Below are 24,137 nucleotides of genomic sequence, written 5' to 3' on the forward strand. Positions count from 1 at the left end.
AATACTGGAGTAAGTAGCCTATCCTTTCTCCAGAGGATCTTTCCAACCCAGGGATGAAACCCAGGCCTCCTGCACTGCAGGCGGATCTTTACCAGTTGAGCCACAAGGAAAGCCCAAAGTAACAGAAGGGAAATTTATTTAACTTGAAAAAGCATCTACCAGAAAACTTGCAGCTATTAATAATATAATTCACAATGAAAGACTGAGCACTTTTTCTCCATAAAATTGAGAATGGAGCAAGGATGTGCAGTGTCACCATTTCTATTTAATATTGTCCTTGGCAGTGTGATAAAGCAAAAAAAAAAAAAAAAGGCACACAGAAAGAAATGAAAAGATCTGTATTCACAGATTAAAAGGTTGTAAAAGTTCCTAGAAGTAATAAGTTTACAAATGTTTCAAGGGACAAGGTCAATATACATTTAAATAAACTGCATTATAATTCTATAAAATATCAGTGAATAATTGGACATTTAAAAGGCAACATCATTTACAATAACATCAAATAACCAGCAAATCCAGCAAAAAAATATAAATCTAGCAAAATATTTGAAAGATCTGCATGCTGAAAACTACAAAACATTGAAGGAATAAAAAAAAACGTGCATAAATGAAGAGGTACACAGTATTCATAGATTGGAAGAGTCAATATTAAGTGTCAAGATTATGATATTTATTCTTCCTCCAAACTGATCTACATATTCAATACAATTCCAATTAAAATTCCAGCAGGATATTTTGCAAAAATTATAAGCTGATTCTAAAACTTATATGGAAGTGCAAAGCATTTAGATGTGTCAATGCAATTTTGAAAAATAACTACAGAGTTGGAGAACTCATACTATATAATCTCAGAGCTTATCATAAAGCTACAGTAATCAAACATTTTGGTATTGGCACAGATCAGTGGATAAGATAATATATCTAACAGTAGACCCACATATCTTTGGGTCAAATAATAACTTTGTCAAAGTTGCAAGAAAACTCATGTAGAAAGTATAATCTTTTCAATAAACAGCTGGAATGACTGGGTGTGCATACACAAATGAATAGACTTTGCACCATATACACAAAAATTAACTCAAAACAGACCACAGACCTATATGTAAAACCTAACTATAAAATTTCTAAAAGAAAATCTTCATGTACTTGAATAAGGCAAATAATACATCTTAGGTATGACACCAAAGACAAACCATAGACAAAAACAAGTGATAAATGGGACTGCAATGAAATGGAAAATTGCTTTTTAAAAGTTTCTAATCAAGAAAATAAACATACAAGCCAGGAAACATCTGTAAAACATACTTTTAAAAGGAACTTGAATCTAGAACATTTCATGAACTCTCAAAATCTCAGTAATTAGAAAATATCAATTATGCAAAAGTTGCCATAATTTCTCATCAGAGAAATGACAAATTTAAACCACAATGAGATATTACTATAGCGTACTAGGATGAAAAAAAATAGAACATACTGATAATACCAAAAAGTGCTGACAAGAAGGCACGGCCAAATAAATCCTCTCATATATTTGGCAGGAATACAAAATGAAAAATCCACTATGCTCCGTTATCAGCCAGATAAACAGTCTGGCAGTTTCTTATGAGGTTTAACATACATTTACCATACCACCTGGCAGTTCCAGTCCTATCTATTTACCCAAGGAAAAGAGAAACTTACTTCACACAAAAATCTATACAAATGTTTACAATCCCTAATCAACCATAACTGGAAACAACCCACATGTCCTTCAACTTTGAACAGATAAAATTTAGTAGTATGTCCACACAGTCAGAAACTACTCAGCAATAGAAATGCACTATCAAAATACACAACACTGATGAACCTCAAATACATTAAGCTAAATGAAAGAATCCTGACTCAAAAGTTTACATACTATGTTTCCATGTATGACATTTCTGGGAAAGTACTTGCCGAGGGCTGATAGTAGGAGGAGGTGTTGACTTCAACAAACACAAATGAATTCTGGAGGATACCAGAACAATCTTATGTCTCAACTGTACTGGTGGTTATGCAACTGCATACATCTGTCAACATTTACCAAATGTGAATGTCTGTCAACAAAGAGGTCATTTTCAGTCCATGCAAATGGTTTGGTAAAAAAGGTGATAAAAATTTAATTTTTTCAAAACTATATTCAAGATACAATTTCAAGAGTGATCACTAAGAATCCAGAAATAAAATGTACAAATCCCAAACCAACAGAAGTACACAGGTTGAGAAATGAACAAGGGGAAAAAAATCTGTTTTAGAAAGGCAAAAAGAGAAAAATCACACAAAGAATGGAATCAAATTGTAGGATGGCAACAATACAAGAATATCAACAACTGGAATAGAGTTAAGGCAACTGGTTTGAACCTACACATTAAAAACAAAAAAAGTCAGACTAGATTAAGAACAAAGACCAATTATATACTATTTGTAAGAGACATCTAAGCATAAGTACACAGAAAGGCTAAAAGTAAACAAATGAAAAAAGATACATTCAAACAATTTCCAAAAGAAAACTTGCATAGCTATTACATTAGATAACAAAGACTATAAGATGAAAACACTAACAAAAGACTCAGACATACTATCAGGTTCAAATTACCTGAAGGTAGAGCAATACTTTGGCCACCTGATGTAAACGACCAACTCACTGGAAAAGACCGTGATGCTGGGAAAGATTGAAGGCAAAAGGAGAAGATGGAGATAGAGGATGAGATGGCTGGACAGTATCACTGATTCAATGGATATGAATTTGAGCAAACTCCGGAAAATAGTGAGGAACAGGGAAAGGTGGCATGCTACAGTCCATGGGATCACAAAAGTCAGACACAACTTAACAAATGAACAACAACAAGAGAAATATACAGGCATAGATGGTATACCTAATAAAATAATCTCAAAGGCTATAAAGCAAAAGCTAACAAAACGACATGGGGAAAATGAACAAATCCAGAATTTAAATGGAAATGTTAGCATATACAACTTAATTATTCAAAAAGCAAACAGCCAAAAATTTATAAAGATACAGAAAATCTGAGGAACACCAACAAATTTGATATAATGGAGAAATATATATAGACGTGTGCCCAACAATTAGAGAAACAATACTCTTTTCAGATGCAGTGAAACATTTATAAAAATTGATCACATACAAGGCCATAAAGCAAGAATCAATAGATGTAAAAGACCTGATTCATACAGGCTACCTTAACTGCCTATAATGCAATTAAGTTTAAAGCTAACAATAAAAGAAAGCTAATCTAAAGTCACACATGCATGGAAATTTTAAATAACTGATGAGTCAAAGAAGGTATGATAAACCTAATAATAAAGTTTCCCAGGAGGCATAAATGGTAAAGAACCTGCCTGCCAATGCAGGAGACATGAGAGACACAGGTTCAATCCCTGAGTCAGAAAGCTCCCCTGGACAAGGGCATTGCTACTTACTCCAGTATTCTTGCCTGGCGAATCCCATTGACAGAGGAGCCTGGAGGGCTACACTCCATAGGGTCACAAAGAGTTGGACACAACTGAAGAGAATTAGCAGGCACACATGCATAATAATAATACTTAGGCCAAAACAATGATAATGTTTCATATCAAAAGCATAGGATGCCAAAAAACTGCCAAGTAAATTTAGTCTTGACAAAAAAAATGTATGATCTTAAATACTTTTATTTATTTTCAAATAAGGAACTCAAAGTATGAATAAGCCATATATCCAACTTAAAAAGGAAAAAATTGTAATACTGATAAATGGAACAACAGAATAAAGAAAAACAGAAACAAACCAGTTTTTAAAAAATAAAAGGCAACACTGATTCACTGAAAAGAACATAACTGACAAACCCCTCGGGAAATAAATTAGGAAAAAAGAGAGAAGGCACAAATAATCTTACTAATGAAGAAAGGGGTAATATAAACAGAGCTTAAAAATATATCTAGAGAATATCATCAACACTTTTATGCAAACAAATCTGAAAACTTTAAAAAGCTAAAAAATTTCAATATTACAGATATGGTCCAGCAAAACTAACTCATGAACAATTAGAAGGACTTGACGGTTCTTATAAGTACCAACACATCGAGGTGATAGTTTCACCAGGCAATGATAGTTTTATAGCCTTGTTCCACAAAAATTTCAAGAAATGGATTAATTACATACTATGCAAACTCTTTGAGAAAATTAAATAAGAACAGTAAAATACAGGTCTATCTTATTCGTGAACATACAAGAAAAATCTCTTTAAAAAAATGGTTAGGAAAGGCAGTCCATCAGTGTCCCTGTGTTCCGTTCCTCATTCTCAGAGAGTGTAACTGATTCTGAGGTTCATCTGTCTCATGATATGGAGCAGGTTCTGTAGCTAAATAGGCAACTATTAATAAATAGGTCAAGGCAGCCAGAGCACTACTTCCATGTACCTCTTTGCACCTCTGGGGAAGCAGGACTAGCTTTTTGTAGTTAGCTATAATATTTGTTGCTTGCTTGCAAAGTGCTGGACCTTTGGACTTGGATTACTCAACTGCAATGCAAACTGTGTGTATACAACGGGTGTCTGGGCCCATCTTGTAGCTTGAATGATAATGTTCTTTGTCTCTGACCCAAGAGTCTCATGTCTTCTACCACTACCCATGAAACAATAATTGGCTAACTTAGTAGCTTGTTTAAACTACCATATAACTAAACTCATTTCACATGCTAGCAAGGTCATGCTCAAATCCTTCAAGCTAAGCTTCAACAGTACGTGAACCAAGAATTTCCAGATGTATAATCTTGATTTAGAAAAGGCAGAGGAACCAGAGATCAAAGTGCCAACATTCCTAGAAAATGCAAGGGAATTCTAAAAAAAATCTGCTTCACTGACTATGCTAAAGTCTTTGACTGTGTGGATCACAAAAAACTGTGGAAAACTCGTAAAGACATGAGAATACCAGACCACCTTACCTGTCTCCTGAGAAACCTGTACAGGACAAGAAGCAACAGTTAGAACCAGACACGGAACAACAGACTGGTTCAAGATTAGGGAAGGAGTGTAAGGTTGTATATTGTCATCCTGCTTATTTAACTTATATGCAGAGTACTTCATGAGAAATGTCGGGCTAGGAGATTCACAAGCTGGAAGCAAGATTGCCAGGAGAAATATCAACAATCTCAGATATGCAGACAGTAACATTCCAATGGCACAAAGTGAAGAGGAACTAAAGAGTCTCTTGATGAAAGTGAAAGAGGAGAGTGACAAAGCGGGTTTAAAACTCAACATTCAGAAAACTAAGATCATGGCATCTGGTCCCATCACTTCCTGGCAAATAGATGGGGAAAAACTAAGAACAGTGACAGATTTTATTTTCTTGGGCTCCAAAATCACTGCAGACAGTGACTGCAGCCACGAAATTATAAGAAGCTCCCTGGAAGAAAAATTATGACAAACTTAGCATATTAAAAAGCCAGAGATATCATTTTGCCAACAAAGGTCTGTATGGTCAAAGATATGATTTTTCCAATAGTCATGCATGTTTGTGAGAGCCTGACCATAAAGAAGGCTGAGTGCCAAAGAATTGATGGTTTTGAATTGTGGTGCTAGAGAAGACTCTTTAGAGTCCCTTGGACAGCAAGGAGATCAAACCAGTCAAATCCTAAAGGAAATCAACCCTGAATACGCACTGGAAGGACTGATGTTGAAGCTCCAAAACTTTGGCCATCTGTTAAGAGCCGACTCATTGGAAAAGACTCTGATGCTGGGAGAGATTGAGGGCAAGAGGTGAAGGGAGTGACAGGGGATGATATGGTTGGATGGCATCTCTGACTCAATGGACATGAGTATGAGCAAACTCTGGGAGATAGTGAAGGACAGGGAAGCCAGGTGTGCTGCTGTTCATGGAGTCACAAAGAGTCAGACACTACTTAGCGACTGAACAACAATGCTCTCTGATAGATTATCTTTCACTTACTGATTTATAGATGCTCATTAGATAATACAGAAGTAAGTACCTTGCCTCCTATATGAGTGACAACTGGATTTTTAAAATGCTACTTTTAAAAAGGTACTGAGAATGTTAGATAAATGGATATGTAGTTATTCATTTTATTATTTTCTTTAAAATGTTACTTTTTATATTATGATATATTTAGTGAATGTAAAAGTTCACATAGTAAAAGAATCTTACACTGTCACACTCCTTTTTATTTCAAGGGTGGTAAGCAATTCGTGGGAGAAAGGTAGAAATTTTCACAGTTATTGAAGTCATAAATTTTTTATTATTTGGGGACATAAATGTTTAATGCTTGAGGAACTCTTTGGCCCGTATGTCAGAGAAAGCATTGCTTTACCTTAGGACATGAATTTCAAATTATTTAAAACTTACACATTTTCTTTCATAAAAACTAATAAAGTTTGAATTTGTTTTTTAAGTGACTTAACAGAACATTTCCAGCTTACTGGACTGGCCATGTATGTAGTTTTTAAATTGGCCTTCTTCCTATCCTAACGCCTAAAATACCCAACCCACCACTCATACTCCTCAAGTCTCAAAACAGAATTTCTAAAAATTAACTTGGTGAGCCAGGATGATCAAAATCATTATCAAAATGTCAGTATCTATGCTTCAGAGGAAGACAGGAAATGGAAGAAAGGCACTCCTTTTTGAAGACAAAATGGAATCTCAGAGGCAATCCATTTTCATTGTTTCTTTTAAATATATCACAACACTATTTTAAATGCTCCATTCTACTCCCTCCCCCTTTTTTAGACACAAAATACCACTACGTGGTTATTAAAACTGATGATGAATTATTTCAAGTTTTACCTCCCTAAGAATATACAGCTACCATTCATTAGGGACCTTTATTCCTTCATAAAACCAACCCTGTTTTTTACCATCTTAAAGTTATGAAAGAAGGTTGGAAGGGCTCTGATTTTCTTTCATTTCTAAAAGGTCCTTACTCCTCCATACTGATTACTTGAACATAAAATAGCACTGCCAGAAAAACAAATCTTCACAGAAGAGGAAAGGGCTGCATACAGGCATTTACCACAGAACAAACTGAAGTTTACTGAAAAGGAAGTTATTCAAGAGCACAGAGAAAACTAAGTTGCATCTAGTAAAGCAGAACTGGTGCCTGACTTTAAAGTCTAAAGGGAGATTTTAACAAATGTGAATCATCAGCAGACAAATCTCTAAAACCAAAGGCCAACCAAAGATTATAGTTTAGAAGACTAACATTTTAACCAATAAAAAAGAATGAAGGACTAAGGAGACAATAGATATTCAGAATGATTCATTCAGTTGGTACACAGTATAAATTTTCTGAGAACACGTCTCTACATGAGATAACATGGAATAGAGTTGTGAAACAGAAGATATATAATATTTGCTTTTTTAGGAATGTTACAAAGTATAAAGGCTAAGTCTAACTGGGTTCAATAGCAAATTATTCATTTGTCATTAACATGCTCTCCATCAATATGAGAAGGAGGAAAACAGCCCTTCTGATTGATCTTGAAAGAAATAATAGTTATCCTTGGAGAAAAAAATATACAATTATTATAACCAGTATGAAATTGTGAGTTCCATTATTTCATGAAATCTAAGATTATACAAAATGATAACCATTCATACTTATTAAGAGGAACAGAAGCCCCCACTCCAACTCTAGCTGGATAATTGTTTCAACTATAAGAATAAGATTTAACATATAGAGAGTAAGGTGAAATTCACACCTTGGGTGAATCCTCAAGAAAATATTTTAGATGATAAGTATCCCCCTGTCTGTACTTCATACATGATTTAAAAAAAAAAAACAAAGCAGTAAAATCCTACAAAGAAACTAAAATCACAAGTTAGACCATTCATATAATGACCTAATTTACAAAGGGTTAATTGTATAAGGAAGCCTAATACCACTGTTTTCATTTCATTCATTTCAACAAGTAACATCAGCAATCCTACCACTCTTATTCGAGCTTCTTTCTTAATGCTCCATTGTATGACTTTAACAAACACAAACAGAACATGTTCATGAGACTTAGTAGTCTTTGAAGAAGGAAAAAAAAACAAAGTGTGTATTTTATAAGGCTTTGATTAATGTTCATTCCTTATTAGCACAAAAAATGTTTAACCAATACAGTAAATCTACACACAGTCCTCTGCATTCAAAATAAGCCCGTCTTCCTATGCTATGCTGTAAGAGAAAAACATACAAAACAAGTATTTATGTGATTTGAGTATGACTTTCATCCCAAACTGAGATGATACCACCAGAGGATGGATTAATATGCTTATATACAAACAACTACACTTAGTATGTGTAGCTCATTTTTACTGTTATGCTTTTCCCTTATATAATATGTTAATGCTATCTACTCTATTAAAATCAGACATTCTGACTGAGGTTATAATTTATTATGTTACATCATTGTTTTTAAATTTTTTTTTAAATGAGAAAAAAAAAAAACTACAATGCTAAGTGTTAACTTAAAATATCTCCTCTAAGAAAATTCAAAGGTTTACAGAAAATTAAAAATAAAATTAAAAAATGTTCCCTCCATACAGGCTTGTTAAAATGATGGGAGCTTGTTGAAATCCTGAAGCTCAATTTGATACAGAAGAATCACTTTTCTCTTAAGAGGAACATATGGTTATATTCTCAAAATTATACTAAAACCTGACCTAACTGTAACCAAAATGGCCTTTAAAAGGTTAACACAGCCTCAATACTGAGTGTCAATGCTATCATTTAAAAAAGAAAAATCACTCACCTTTCAAACCTAGAGTTTGTAGCTGGAAGAGCCGACCAAGTTCATAAGGCAAAACCCGTAACAGATTGTTATTTAAAAGCAATTCCCTGTTTTAAAGAAAAAAAAAAACAAACTTTATTAACATATCCACAGTTGCTGTTCTTAACCTGCCTTTTAAGATACCATGAGTGATATCTACAATCAAGGCATTATTTCTCTATATTCATTCCAAAATGTTATAACTACCACATTCATTAACAGTGTTTCTATGAATTTACTCATTCTCGAACACAAATTAAAGATATAGGAATTGTGTATCACTCTCAAATCCACTCCCTTTTGTCGCTCACCCAAAATTCCTCTCAGATACAAATCAAGAGAGAGAGAGATTTTATGTACCCAAAGATAGCAGATATCCTCAAACCCAGCCTCAATCACAGGGGAAAAAAATTTTTTTTAATAAGCTTCAGGATTTACTACACAGTAGCCAGTAACCCATTCAAATTTCATAGCATTACAACTATAATCACTTCAAGATACAACAATCACTGACAGAAAATATAAACATTAAAAATAAAGCATAGGATAGTATAAACAGGACAGCACACATGAAGATCTGAATTTATGACTGTGAAATTTGGGGCAGATTATAGAGAAAATAAATGGCCAGTGTTATTAATTAATGACTAAAAGGTATAAAATCAGACACCTAAGAAGTATTAAAAAAAACACATACAGTAAAGGGATTGTGAAAAAACAAGATTTTTAAAATATTAAATGTTTAAATTTAAACATATGATAGCAATTTTTTAACATTACTACTCAGCAGTAAAAAGGCAGGAAAGCAATCTTTGTTTTCATTGGTTCCCCCATGCCTCAATGGGTAAAGAATCCATCTGCAACGTAGGAGACATAGGAGACGTGAGTTCAATTCCTGGGTCGGAAAGATCCCCTGGAGGAGGAAATGGCAACCCACTCCAGTCTACTACTAGTCTAGCCCCAAATAATTCTGATGAGATTTGTCACCTGAGTGTAAAGCAAGAATAAAGTATTTTAGCCCTATCCCACCTCAAGTCTGTCAAAAGAAATTGGTAATACACGCACATTTCCAGCTAGAAAACTCCAAATTTAAAGGAAGGAAGGAAAAGAAGCATTCTATGAAGGCCAACTCAAGTACTGTGCTTAGACAATTTATATCATTTAATCTTCACATACATATGGAAAGCCTACTTACTTTAAGATGAGTAACCTCCCATATTTGTATTTGGTAAATTTACAATTTTATACAGTTGTGTCACATTTATATGTTCTCACCTGAGAGACACCATGTTTCCTAGTTCTGCTGGTAAACTTCTGAGTTTATTGGATGACAGATCCAGGTAAACCAGATTATGAAGCTTGGCAATATCAGGTGGAATGCGACTAAGGTAATTGTCATTTAGGTGCAGCGCTGTCAAGTGTGTCAATGACCAAAGTGATGTACTTAAGCTCCGCACTCTACCTAAAAGGCAAAATATTGACTCATTAAACCTAGGTCCAAGACAAAAAATGAGCTACAAGCACCAAAAAGTGGGAGAAAAGCCCATAAATGCATACAGATACTCTGACATTTTAATTTTGCATTAAATGCTTTTGACTGCTTCCAAACATAACTGGTCCTTCTTTAATTCCATGCAACTTTTGTCTGACAACCATTCTTTCTCACAAATCTACCATGTATTAAAATAAAACACAATATAACAAGGAGACCCTTGGATTGAGGGTGATCACATGTCTCAAGGAGAAAGCATGGGGCTGACTTGAGCTTTTGCAATAGAATGGTCATGAATTTTTTTTAAGTCATGGTACTAACAAAGCACTTCTCACATACTTCATGAAAATTAACAGTACAAGGCTAATCTACACCTAGGGTTTGAATTAGTCTACATACTTTAAATAGACAAGAGTAACTGCTATGATTTAGAACTAATCTTAGATTAGCCACCAGGAAAATCATTTTACTCCCAAAGAAGATATCTTCCCCAGCTTTCTCATATTTCAATTATACATTAATAAATCTGGTTTAAGATTCTGCATTAAGTGCAACACACTCCAGGAAATGGTCACACATTACGCTTTACCAGTGAGTCAGCCTCTGACAGCTATGGTAGAACACATACTGGAAAAAGCTAGAAGACTTGATTCAGAGTCCTAATTTCTACCATTTGCTAGCCATATTAAGCCTAAGCAAATCACAGAGTTTCAACTTCTGTAAAACGTGGTATTATCTTAACAATAAACTTATATGAAGAGACTTTAAAAACTTTTTACCAAAGTGAAATGGTAAAAGATTCTGATTAAAAGAGCAGTGGAAGGTACAGAGGGCAATGTTGTTTTTCGTGTGGCTATCAAGCAGTAGACTCAAATTTAGATCTTCTGTCCAGGGTTCTTTCTATCACAGGTTCCTTGACCTTGTCTATAATCAGGCTTAAAGTATTAACTAGGATTTTGCATTTTAATAGGAAACAAAGTTTTCAAGTGATAGAGGTTCTAATAAATAAAACACTTAAGTTTTTACCTAAGGGTAACCAAGGGATTATCAACCAGAGACAACACTGGGACTCTGGCAATCTGGAAACATTTTAGGTTGTCAAAACCAGAGGAGTGCTACCACTATCTAGTGGGTAGAGGCCAGGAATGCTGCTGAACATCGATGTGCCACAACCACTTCCAACCACAAAGAACTGTCTACCCGGAAGTGTCAACAGTGCCAAGTTGAGAAATCCTGGGTTAACCTAGTAGGATTTGCTCATATTCATTATTTTAAAATTACCAATCACCTATCCACCCAGCTACTTTTTATCGAAGATACACATAGTTCCTGCTATACTCTAATGTGGGTTTAGCTCTTCCAATGAAAGCCTACTGAGGAAAAAATTACATTCTATGTACAGTCTGTATTATATCGATTCATAAAAGAAAAACTGTACTTATACTTTTATTTTTATTAAGTTTTTAACTTTGTAATAATTGTAGATTTATAGAAAAGTTACCAGACAACACAGTTCCTATACACCCCCCAGCCAGTTTTCCCTACTACTAGCATATTATATTACCACTGTACATTTGTAAAAGGTTTCCTAGTGGCTCGGTAGTAAAGAACATGCCTGCCAATGTAGGAGACCGGGTTCAATCCCCGGGTGGAGAAGATCCCCTGACGGAGGAAACGGCAACCTATTCCAGTATTCTTGCCTGGGAAATCCCTACCTGGGAAAAGCCTGGCAGGCTACAGCCCGTAGGGTCACAAAGAGTCAAACACAGTTTAGCAACTAAAGGGACAGAACCTGGGTCTCCTGCCTTGCAGGCAGATTCTTTACCATCTGAGCCACCAGGGAAGCCTGTTAACTGAAAGAATTAGTTACTCAGTCATGTCCACCTCTTTGTGACCCCATTGGCTGTAGCCCACCAGGTTCCTCTGTCCATGGAATTCTCCAGGCCAGAACACTGGAGTCAGTTCCCTTCTCCAGGAGATATTCTTGACCCAGAGATCGAACCTGGGTCTCCTGGATTGCAGGTAGATTGTTTACCATCTGATTCACCAGGGAAGCCCAAAAAAGAACATTTGTCAAAACTAGGAAACTAAGATTACTACTTTCGTTATTAACTAATTTACAGACTTTATTTGAATTTCACCAGTTTTTACACCTTTTTGTTAGAAGATTTGATCCAAGATACCATTTTGCATCTAGTTGCCATGTCTCTTTAGTCTTCTCTTGTCTATGACAGTTTCTCATTCTTTCCTTGTTTTCAGGACCCTGACAATCACTCTGTGGAACGTCCTTCAGTTGGTCTGATGTTTTTCTCACTATTAGACTGGGGTTATGAGTTTTCAGAAATCAGATTCTATTTTAACAAATCCTAAACATGTAAAGTCATGTAGCAGTTATCACTTTATAGAATAAACAGATAGCTTTTAGGATTCCTACTCTGCCAACAATGGGATGATAGGATGATGGCAAAGATATCAACTTGCAAAAATGATTACTCTGTGATAGAAAAACAAAATCTATTATATCAAAGAAGCAGGTTTTACTTAGAAACTGCACTCCCAATGCCTTCAGTTCTAGATGCCACCTGTGGCCCATGGTATTAATCTCAAAAGAAACAATGGAAACAAAGACATTTAGTCACAGATAAAACAGTAAGTTGAACACTAGTAAGTACCTCAGCCGGAGAAGGCAATGGCACCCCACTCCAGTAGTCTTGCCTGGAAAATCCCATGGATGGAGGAGCCTGGTAGGCTGCAGTCCATGGGGTCGCCAAGAGTCGGACACAACTGAGCGACTTCCCTTTCACTTTTCACTTTCATGCATTGGAGAAGGAAATGGCAACCCACTCCAGTGTTCTTGCCTGGAGAATCCCAGGGACGGGGGAGCCTGGTGGGCTTCCGTCTATGGGGTCGCACAGAGTCAGACACGACTGAAGTGACTTAGCAGCAGCAGCAAGTACCTCAGCATTTGGATTTTTTCAATTAATTCATCTAACTCAAAATGTATAGCAATGACAAAAATGCAATACTCAACTCTTGTTCATTCTTGCGATTATGTGTGTGTGAAGTGTGAAGTCGCTCAGTCGTGTCTGACTCTTTGCGACCCCATGGACTGTAGCCTTCCAGGTTCCTCCATCCATGGGATTTTCCAGGCAAGAATACTGGAGTGGGGTGCCATTTCCTTCTCCAGGAGATCTTCGCAACCCAGGGATTGAACCCAGGTCTTCTGCATTGTAGGCAGACATTTTACTGTCTGAGCCACCTATCCCAAATTAAATGTTTCAGATTTCACTCACCCGAGATTTCTAATTCTGCCCAGTGAGATTTTTTCCCATTGGCTACCTCCTCTGCTGACATGATGGTATAAATTCTGCGAGGATCTGGAGGATCATATTTTTCCTTTGGCATCCCTATTAGTCTGTGAGAAAAAAGAAAAAAGATGACCAATTATTATAGTCATACATAAAAACAGAGGGAGAAAAATGGGACGCTAAGTTTTCTTTGGCTTCCCCCTTACCAGGCTACCCTTAAATTCTCATTAGAAGGAAAACACACGCAAAGTAGGCTAGGCTGCAGGAATTTAGTAACAGAGGCCTCAAGGAAAATGCAAAGAAGCAGGGACACTGGACTTCACAATAAAACATGGTCGTTGCTTCCCAAACATTCACTGCACCCCTTCCTCTTCATTTAGCTGCTGTGCTTTCCAACACAGACTGACCCTTTGAGAGTTTCCTTGATGGACTCTGATTGGTCTAAGAGAACCAAGGTAATTCTATCCTCCTTGCTTCATGCTATTCAAATATTCCATGTCTAAAACAATAAGCACAAGATATTCTCCCTGTCACAGAGATTAGTTCAGAAATATCTAATAATCACTAGGCTTAAGACTAATTTTACATTTATGGGAAGAGCAAGCTTCTTTCTCCTATTGGTCATACATGAAAAAGAATATAACCCCAACTACTCTTGGCAATCATTCAACAACTAGAAGGGAAGCCAGCCATAGCAGTCAGAGACTAGAAAACAGAGAAACAAAGCCAGAGTCCTCACCACACCACTCCTGTAGCATTCTTCAGCACTGGGTTTTTCGACTATACAAGCCAGTCTATTTGCTTATTGTTTAAACTACTAGTTTGTGTTTTCTGCTACTTGTAATCAAAAGCATCTTAATTAAGATCATATATCTTGGTTTACATGGGCCAATCTTGGTTTATATCTGTTACTCTTAGGTCACTATTAATATAATGCTCAAAAGTGTCCAATTTGGATGATGAGTTACATGGCTGCCCTAATTTAAAGTAGTATTATACAGTTTTCTTTATATAACTGCAAAAATAATTGAACAATCATCAGTGACAACCAAATAGACATAAAACTCCTCAAGTGTGCAATGTATGAATCAGATGACAAATGGCCATAAAAATAACCATTCAAGAGGTCTTAAACTCCTGCATGCTATCATTTCAGTTTAGTTCAGTCGCTCAGTCATGTCCAACTCTTTGAGACCCCATGAACTGCAGCATACCAGGCCTCCCTATCGATCACCAACTCCCAGAGCCCACCCAAACTCATGTCCATTGAGTCAGTGATGCCATCCAACCATCTCATCCCCTGTCATCCCCTTCACCTCCTGCTCTCAATCTCAGCATCAGGGTCTTTTCAAATGAGTCAGCTCTTTCCATCAGGCAGCCAAAGTATTGGAGCTTCCGCTTCAACATCAGTCGTCCCAATGAACACCCAGGACTGATTTCCTTTAGGATGGAATGGTTGGATCTCCTTGCAGTCCAAGGGACTCTCAAGAGTCTTCTCCGACACCACAATTCAAAAGCATCTATCAGTATCTGCATACTATTTATAGTTGCTTCTTTGCTCACACTTTAACACACACAGATATACATACAGACACCAAAACCAAATGTCTAAAACTGGGACTGTTTCCAAGTAGTTTAGAACCTCTATCTCAATGGAAGAGTTACTTTCAGATGGTCTGAAATTTGTTACATAGAAAGAAAAACAGGAAGAATTCTATTATGTATCAAGAAATCAAAGCTAGTTTATAAGAGTACAATCAAAATTTCCCATCCCATAATTTGCCCTAGTATTTCTGAAGGAAAAACCGTCATTTCTTCCCATTTACTAAAAGGAGCAAAGAGGAAGTTTTCCAGATTTTTTTCATCTGTTAACAGTAATTAGCTTCCAAACCTGGTTAAGCTCTTCAGCTCTAATCTTATCACATAACTGTGTGATACTGAAACATGTTTTATTTTCCATAAATGTCCCGGATCTTCATACAGCACAAAGAGTATGATCATTTTTCACAGGGGAAAAACTTGATTTTTACCCTATGTGGCCTATGTAAAATATTTCTGAATATAACATTTTTAGGTAATAAGGTTTTTAGAATTTCTACTATGCACCATAAGAAACATGTATCTCTGTGGATACTCCTACACACTAATGTAAGATTCTACAAAAACACAAGATTAATAAGCAAAACCAAATCAAATGGATTCAGATCCAAAGACATGCTACAAATTCATCAACAATAACAATGGGTAAAACTAAGACTATGAAATTTTCAAATTAACTTTCATTAATTTTAAATCATTTTCATAAAACATAGTGCAAAAAATGGTATATATGCACCTACAGCAGGGGAAGAAAAGCGACGTAATCATGAAGAACAGACAGGTGGATACAACGGGGAAAAGAGGAGAGTGGGACACATCAGGAGATTATATATATACACATATATATACTTCCATGTGTAAAATAGATAGCTGGTAGGAACCTGCTATATATACAGCAAAGGGAGCTCAGCTCAGCGCTCTGTGATGACCTAGAGGGGAGGGATGGGGGAAATGGGATGGAGATTCACGAGGGAAGGGATATATGCACACAGTTGATTCACTTTGTTGTATAGCAGAAACTAACACAACACTGTAAAGCAATTATACTCCAATTAAAAAAAAAAAGTGCATCGGTCAACTTAATTTGGCAGTTTAACCATGGCTACCACTGGACAGTGTGTTACTTAAGGGATAATGAGAATGGAGGTATATCCTCTTTGTCTCTATACAGTTCCTATCACATGTGTGTGTGCTCAGTTGTATCTGACTCTTTGCAATCCATGGACTGTAGCCTTCCAGCCTCCTCTCTCCATGGGATTTCCCAGGCAAGAATACTGGAGTGGGTTGCAATTTTTCTACTCAAGGGGATCTTCCTGACCTAGGGATCAAACCCACATCTCCAGCATTGGCAGACAGATTCTTTCCCACTGCAAAGCACTCCTATCACACAGTGGGCACCTAGTAAGTATTTGTGGAATGATCATGTGCTTTTTAATCCTAAAAACTACCAGCTTTCTCCCACCTAGTCCAATTAACAGTCAATGCTCTTCTAAAAATTAATCTCATGAAATGGTCATTAATCAATTTCCCTAAATAATTTAGAAATCTAGAGAGGAGATTAATAGTCATCATCTCTTTTGGCCCACAAATGTTAATATCTGAAATTGCTACTATATAAGAACTATATTTCTTTTTAAAAAATTTTTATGTCTCCATCTTTGTAAGTATTAAAATTTACAAAATCTGTTTATCATATCCATAAAATGCTTACCAATGTCTATAATATGTAAAAACCAAAGTACAATTAATACTGTTATATTACGCATCAAAGGTCTCTTTTGGATTTGATTAGGAAGTCAATAAAAATACAAGTCATTTAATCATTCAAAGTGACACTAAATTTGGATAGTCTGATTGAAGTTAAAACACTTATTTGCATTAACTAATTTAGTAGAGTCTATAGATTTGGTGATCACTACTGTCCTAAGCATCAGGTTTTCAAATATGCTACTTAAAAACTTAGCTCAAATTTAAGAAATTGGCATTACTGAACCTCCTATTCAGCTTTATCTTCCTGTTCAGTTTCTCAGCATCAATCTTCCATCTTGGAGACATTATCACAAAAACCTATTTCAAAATAACTTAATGTATAAAATAATAATTCAACTATAACTTAAATCTTTAAATGTGACACTGATAATGTGCTTTCTCAACAGTCTAAGATACAGGTCAGTCCAAGGTTTAAATACTGGATGGACACACTTCATCCAAGGAAGAGAAATGTTTTATTTTGTAAAGTGTAACAGCTAATTCCTTCCTCTAACTTTATTAAATTGATGAAAGGCAGGTTTTTCAATTGGTTTTTCCAAGAATTTCTCATTTCTGCAATATCTTACATCAGTTCCCAAAGGATCATGCCATTACATCAACCTAATTTACACTGGGGAGGGGATCCTACTAATGTAACAAGAGTAAACTAAAACCCCCTTCACAAAACAGCCTTTTTAACTTGCACTCTTCAATACTATGAAAAATACTCCACATAGCTCCCCAAATACTGACTACATAAGCTTCTTTGAACTTGCCATCCTCTCTCCTCCATTCCTTGAATCTTATATCACCAATGCAGGCTTCGCAGAATCTAGTATAAATCTAGTTCTGAGAGCAGCTGTCAGTCCTGAACAAAGAACTTGATTATTTCTTAGTTTCTACGTGAACTATCCTGAAAGAAAATCATCACTGAAGGATGATTAATTATGACATACAGTGAAGATTTTCATTAGTTTATTTCTTGGAGTCGTCTGTAAAATTACGCAAAAACTTCAAGTAAACTTGTAAAATACTAACTTCATGGAAGATGTATTCCAGTCCTTTTCTGGCTGAAAGTAACACTGTATGTAACACTAGGGCTACTTTGCCCTAAAAAATTTACAATTCCCAAACTGTAAATAAAATACAAGATTCCTATATAACACGCTGTTCAATGAATAAATTGTTGCAAAATATACATGAATTACCACCAAATACACTATTGCCAAGGAACCCCAAATCTCAGGTTTTGTATCTGGGGCAAGGAAAATACTGCAACGTGACTCCTCCCTGCCCTATTGTCCTCCCCACTAAATAATAATCTGAGCCAAATCAGAGCAACTATTAAAGGCCAGAACTAAGCTTCTGCTAATTTTGGTTATCTGGAGAAGCTTACTAAAAACAAAAAAATAGCAGACTCTATAGTGGATATAAAGATATAAGTCATTATGGTGTTAAACCACAGATTCCCTCAGATTACCCCCTTCTCTAAATTTAAGGTCATTTTATCTCAGTCTATAGTTCAGCACAGTTTCAGAAATTAATCCTACTTCATTTAGCATTCACAATAAGAAAGAATGCTCCAATCACAGTGAACCAAACCTCTAACTCAATGAATCCAACCCTAAAGTATAAACCAGTAGATAGGCACTTGGAGCCACAGACATATTAAGTCATCATCTCAACAGCAGTTTGCGAAGAAATCTTAGACAGAGATGTAGAGTTCTCAAAGTTAAAAGAAGACAAAATTAAGCCTACGCTGCTTACATTTTAGACCAAGATGTCAGTGTCTTATTACATTTTACATATTCTCAAATAAATCTGTCTTCTGTCAGCATTTATTTCCAAAGATCATGGAACACATTATTTGTTATTTATTGAATACCCACCTTGACTAACATCTATCCTTGCCATCTGGCCTTAATCATTAAGACCACTTTCCTTTCTGAGAAAATATGTCTAAGTTTACCATTTTTAATAAAGAAAAATAAGCACTGCACTGCAGCACTGGAAGTTTCTATTTCCTCATCAATATCTATTTTTAACTATACACAAGTATTAATCATTACAACTGTCACACAAAATTTATACCTTGCCTGTGAGCCCAGGAGCTCACAGCTGATACTTAAAAAACAGCTTCCAGCAAATCACACTGCATAAAGTAGAATCATACTGACAAAAATAAAGATTGATGGCAATCACAAGAGCTTAGAAGACATCTTGTGATAAACAACAATTTCATCCACATTCCTACTCCTCTTCTATACCAACGGCCTCCGGGTGACATTTGTCTTCAATGACATATTCAACTCAAGTCTGTAGATGAATACAGACTTGTTTCATCATTTCAATAATGAAACACTCAAAAAGAGCCATTCAAAATCTTCGTATCTCCCAATCTGTCACCACTTTAAACAAAAACAAAACAAAATTCAAGTTTTACAATGGTAAAGCCACCCATCATTAAGGAAAAAATTACCTTTGGACTTCTGGAATTTCCTGTTTCGGACCACTTTCACATTTATTCAGCAAACATTCACTGCAGGCCTGCTATCATCATGTACTGTATCAAGCACTAGGACTTCAACAGTGAACAAGACAAAGGGCATCCTTGCCCTCATGGAGCTTACACCATTTTCATGGTACTACGTGAAAAATAAAGTTATAGAATATTCTAATTTCAAATAATTTCACAAACAATTTTTCATTTCTTTTTGTTAGTACTTTTCTCCCCGTCATCAGGTAATTGCATTTCTCCCTATAGCCACTATGCTGAAACATACAGCTAAAGGGAGAATAAAAGATCTTTATCACAGAAGATGAGAGTAATGAATAATAGATAACCTATAGAATGGACAAGGATAGGATTAAAGAGTAGCATACCCAGAACAAGAATGGCAAGTTTTAAAGGGCTTGAAATTGAGGAATAAGATCAAAGATAAAAGGATAATACACATCAGTATATTTCACTTAAGGTGATAATAGCAAATGGTTTTCTAATCCAATGATCATATTTTTTCTATGATCTTTACTAACAAACTGAATAATGATGAAACAGTAGTACCAAGGATTTTTCTGGCCTTTAAAAATACTAGTACTCAATATGTTTTATTTCTAGTCAGTTTATCCTTATCGATCTCCTTCATAACCAGTTATCTACCCCACCAAATGCTAAAGCTGAAACTCCAGTACTTTGGCCACCTCATGTGAAGAGTTGACTCATTGGAAAAGACTCTGATGCTGAGAGGTATTGCAGGCAGGAGGAGAAGGGGACGACAGAGGATGAGATGGCTGGATGGCATCACTGACTCGATGGACGTGAGTTTGAGTGAACTCCGGGAGTTGGTGATGAACAGGGAGGCCTAGCACGCTGTGATTCATGGGGTCGCAAAGAGTCAAATACGACTGAGCGATTGAACCGAACTGAACTGAAATGCATCAGTATCAGTTCAGTTGCTCAGTCATGTCCGACTCCTTGAGATCCCATGAACTGCAGCACACCAGGCCTCCCTGTCCATCACCAACTCCTGGAGTCTACACAAACAACCCATGTCCATTGAGTCAGTGATGCCATCCAACCATCTCATCCTCTGTCATCCCGTTCTCCTCCTGCCCTCAATCCTTCCCAGCATCAGGGTCTTTTCAAATGAGTCAGCTCTTCGCATCAGATGGCCAAAGTACTGGAGTTTCAGCTTCAACATCAGTCCTTCCGATGAACACCCAGGACTGATCTTCTTTAGGATAGACTGGTTGGATCTCCTTGCAGTCCAAGGGACTCTCAAGAGTCTTCTCCAACACCACAGTTCAAAAGCATCAATTTTCTGCACTCAGCTTTCTTTACAGTCCAACTCTCACATCCATATATGACCACTGGAAAAACCATAGCCTTGACTAGAAGGACCTTTGTTGGCAAAGTAATGTCTCTGCTTTTGAATATGCTGTCTAGGTTGGTCATAACTTTCCTTCCAAGGAGTAAGCATCTTTTAATTTCATGGCTGCAATCACCATCTGCAGTGATTCTGGAGCCCCAAAAAATAAAGTCAGTCACTGTTTCCCCATCTATTTCCCATGAAATGATGGGACCAGATGCCATGATCTTAGTTTTCTGAATGTTGAGCTTTAAGCCAACTTTTTCACTCTTCTCTTTCATTTTCACCAACAGGCTCTTTAGTTCTTCTTCACTTTCTGCCCTAAGGGTGGTGTCATCTACATATCTGAGGTTATTGATATTTCTCCCGGCAATCTTGATTCCAGCTTGTGCTTCTTCCAGCCCAGTATTTCTCATGATGTACTCTGCATAGAAGTTAAATAAGCAGGATGACAATATACAGCCTTGACATACTCCTTTTCCTATTTGGAACCAGTCTGTTGTTCCACGTCCAGTTATAACTGTTGCTTCCTGATGTAAAGATAAAGCCCCTGGATAAAAATGAGATAGCTGTAATGATTGTTATACTTCTTTTTTAAACGGTAATCGAAAGAAAATTTTAGGGTTGCAGAAAGATAATCTATTACTCTGCAAAAGGTAAGTTTTAGGGTTAGTCTACTAAAATACTATCAAAAGGCGGGGAAAAAGCAAAAAGAATAAAACTATAACTCCTTTTCTACATAGCCAAAAATTTTCTCCCATGTGTGGCATACCAGAAAACAACAGCGGCAGCAACATAAAACATAACTTCTAAGAGGAAAAATAAAGACCTGGAATGACAAATCTACAAAGCACTTCAAAATTCCAAAATAATGCTGTTATTAGACAAGCTTCATTTTATTTCACTAGTAATCAATTTAGACAACCAAAGCTTATCACTCTTGCCCTATCATTCCAAATTAGGTCTTGGTCTCCATTAAACAATGTCTTTAATGCTTATTGTATTTACTGCCTCCCATTCAATCTAAAGATGTGGAATACAATTAACTATCTCAGAAAACAGGAGGTAATTAGACTAGATCGAAAATTTCAACACCAATTTTCCCAGGACTATGACTTTTCCAAAACCCTATCTTCCCCCTGCCTTTTTTCCTTCATGTAGCCTGTGTTTTCTACTTCCTCTAGCATGTACATTCTCATCTTTTTCAGTGATGTCAAATTCCTATCCATTCTTCATGGCTTAAGTCATCTTTTCTCTTTTCTTCAGAATATTTCCCCATCTAAAAAGCAATATAAACTTGGATATGCCCACTATCTGATATCAAACCTTACTAGAGAGCAATGATAATCCAGACCATTTGGTACTAATGGAAAGAAAGACACATATAGTTCAAAGAAACAGAATTGAGAAACCAGAAATAGACCCACGCAAATAGAGTCAATAGATTTTCCATGAAGATAAAAAGGTAATTCAACAGAGAAAGGATAGTGGTACTGGAACAATTGGATATCCATATGCAAAAATAAAGAAGCATCAATCCACACCTTGCACCATACACAAAATTAACTTGCAAGGATCCTAAGTTTAAGTGTAAAAGCAAAATCTATAAAACTTACAAAAGAAAACGTAAGAGAAAAATCTTTGTGACCCTGGATTGAGCAAATATTTCTTATATAAAACAGAAAAGCATGACCCATCAAAGAAAAAGATGCTGATAAACTAAATTTCTTGAAAATTTAAAACATGTGCTCTTTGAAAGATAACTAAAAAGATACGCCCAGTGATTGAGAATTTTGCAAAATACTTATTTGAAAAAGTACTCCTGAATATATAAACGATTCTCAAAACAAAGTAGTAAGAAACTCCAATTTTTAAAGTGGCAAAAGATTTTAACAGATACTTCACCAAAGAAGATATATAGATATAAAATAAATACATGAAAAGATGCTTGGCATTAGGCATTAGGGAAATGCAACCTAAAACCACAATGAGATATCGCTACATGCCTATTAGAACAATTACATTGAAAATTTAATAGTTAGGACTGACAAGGAAGCCACACATACACACGTGCCCCACATCCTTGTACGTGTGCTTCTAAATAGATACGTTCAGTTCAGTTCAGTCGCTCAGTTCGATACTTTGCGACCCCATGAATCACAGCACGCCAGGCCTCCCTGTCCATCACCAACTCCCGGAGTTCACTCAGACTCACGTCCATCTCACGTCCATCGAGTCAGTGATGCCATCCAGCCATCTCATCCTCTGTCGTCCCCTTCTCCTCCTGCCCTCAATCTTTCCCAGCATCAGTCTTTTCCAATGAGTCAACTCTTCACATGAGATGGCCAAAGTACTGGAGTTTCAGCTTTAGCATCATTCCTTCCAAAGAAATCCCAGGGCTGATCTCCTTCAGAATGGACTGGTTGGATCTCCTTGCAGTCCAAGGGACTCTCAAGAGTCTTCTCCAACACCACAGTTCAAAAGCATCAATTCTTCGGCACTCAGCCTTCTTCACAGTCCAACTCTCACATCCATACATGACCACAGGAAAAACCATAGCCTTGACTAGACGGACCTTTGTTAGCAAAGTAATGTCTCTGCTTTTGAATATGCTATCTAGGTTGGACATAACTTTCCTTCCAAGGAGTAAGCGTCTAGTATATAAATACATACACATACTTACACCCTAGTATTTTACGGATGGGAAAACACAATGGTACTGTCACTTCAGAACACAGTCTGGTAGTTTCTCATAAAAGTAAACATACATTTATAGAACCCAGCAATCTCATCCTTAGGCATGTGCCCAAGTAAAATTAAAACTTACGTTCACAAAAAACCCGCATATAAATGTTTTCAGCTAAAGTTTATTGATAATCACCCAAAACTGGAAACAATACAAATACCCTTCAACTGATGAATAAAACTGTGGTATAGCTAGACAATGAAATACTTCTGCTGCTGCTGCTAAGTCGCTTCAGTCGTGTCCGACTCCGTGCGACCCCATAGACGGCAGCCGACCAGGCTCCCCCATCTCTGGGATTCTCCAGGCAAGAACATTGGCGTGGGTTGCCATTTCCTTCTCCAGTGCATGAAAGTAAAAAGTGAAAGGGAAGTTGCTCAGTCGTGTCCGACTCCTAGCGACCCCACGGATTGCAACCTACCAGGCTCCTCCATCCATGGGATTTTCCAGGCAAGAGTACTGGAGTGGGGTACCATTGCCTTCTCTGAATGAAATACCGCTCAGCAATAAAAATGACTGAATTACTAACACACACAACATGGATGACTGTCAAATGCTTTACATTAAATTAAAGATGCCAAACTTAAAATG

The 24,137-nt window shown here is 36.5% G+C and overlaps 1 protein-coding gene across 3 annotated transcripts in view; it reads right to left on the reverse strand.

Annotated features, from left to right (window-relative positions):
- CNOT6L (CCR4-NOT transcription complex subunit 6 like) overlaps positions 1–24,137 on the reverse strand; it is a 114,527-nt gene that overhangs the window by 52,056 nt on the left and 38,334 nt on the right. For all 3 annotated transcript variants that reach the window (XM_027544841.1, XM_027544839.1, XM_027544840.1), the window contains exons 2-4: positions 13,572–13,693; positions 10,062–10,248; positions 8,769–8,854 (exon numbers count right to left, since the gene is read on the reverse strand). In XM_027544841.1, the coding sequence (XP_027400642.1) occupies positions 8,769–8,854; positions 10,062–10,248; positions 13,572–13,683 (385 nt within the window). In that variant the 5' untranslated portion in view covers positions 13,684–13,693. The remainder of the gene's footprint in view (positions 1–8,768; positions 8,855–10,061; positions 10,249–13,571; positions 13,694–24,137) is intronic.

This window comes from Bos indicus x Bos taurus, chromosome 6, assembly GCF_003369695.1.
Source record: "Bos indicus x Bos taurus breed Angus x Brahman F1 hybrid chromosome 6, Bos_hybrid_MaternalHap_v2.0, whole genome shotgun sequence".
Taxonomy (NCBI): Eukaryota; Metazoa; Chordata; class Mammalia; order Artiodactyla; family Bovidae; genus Bos; species Bos indicus x Bos taurus.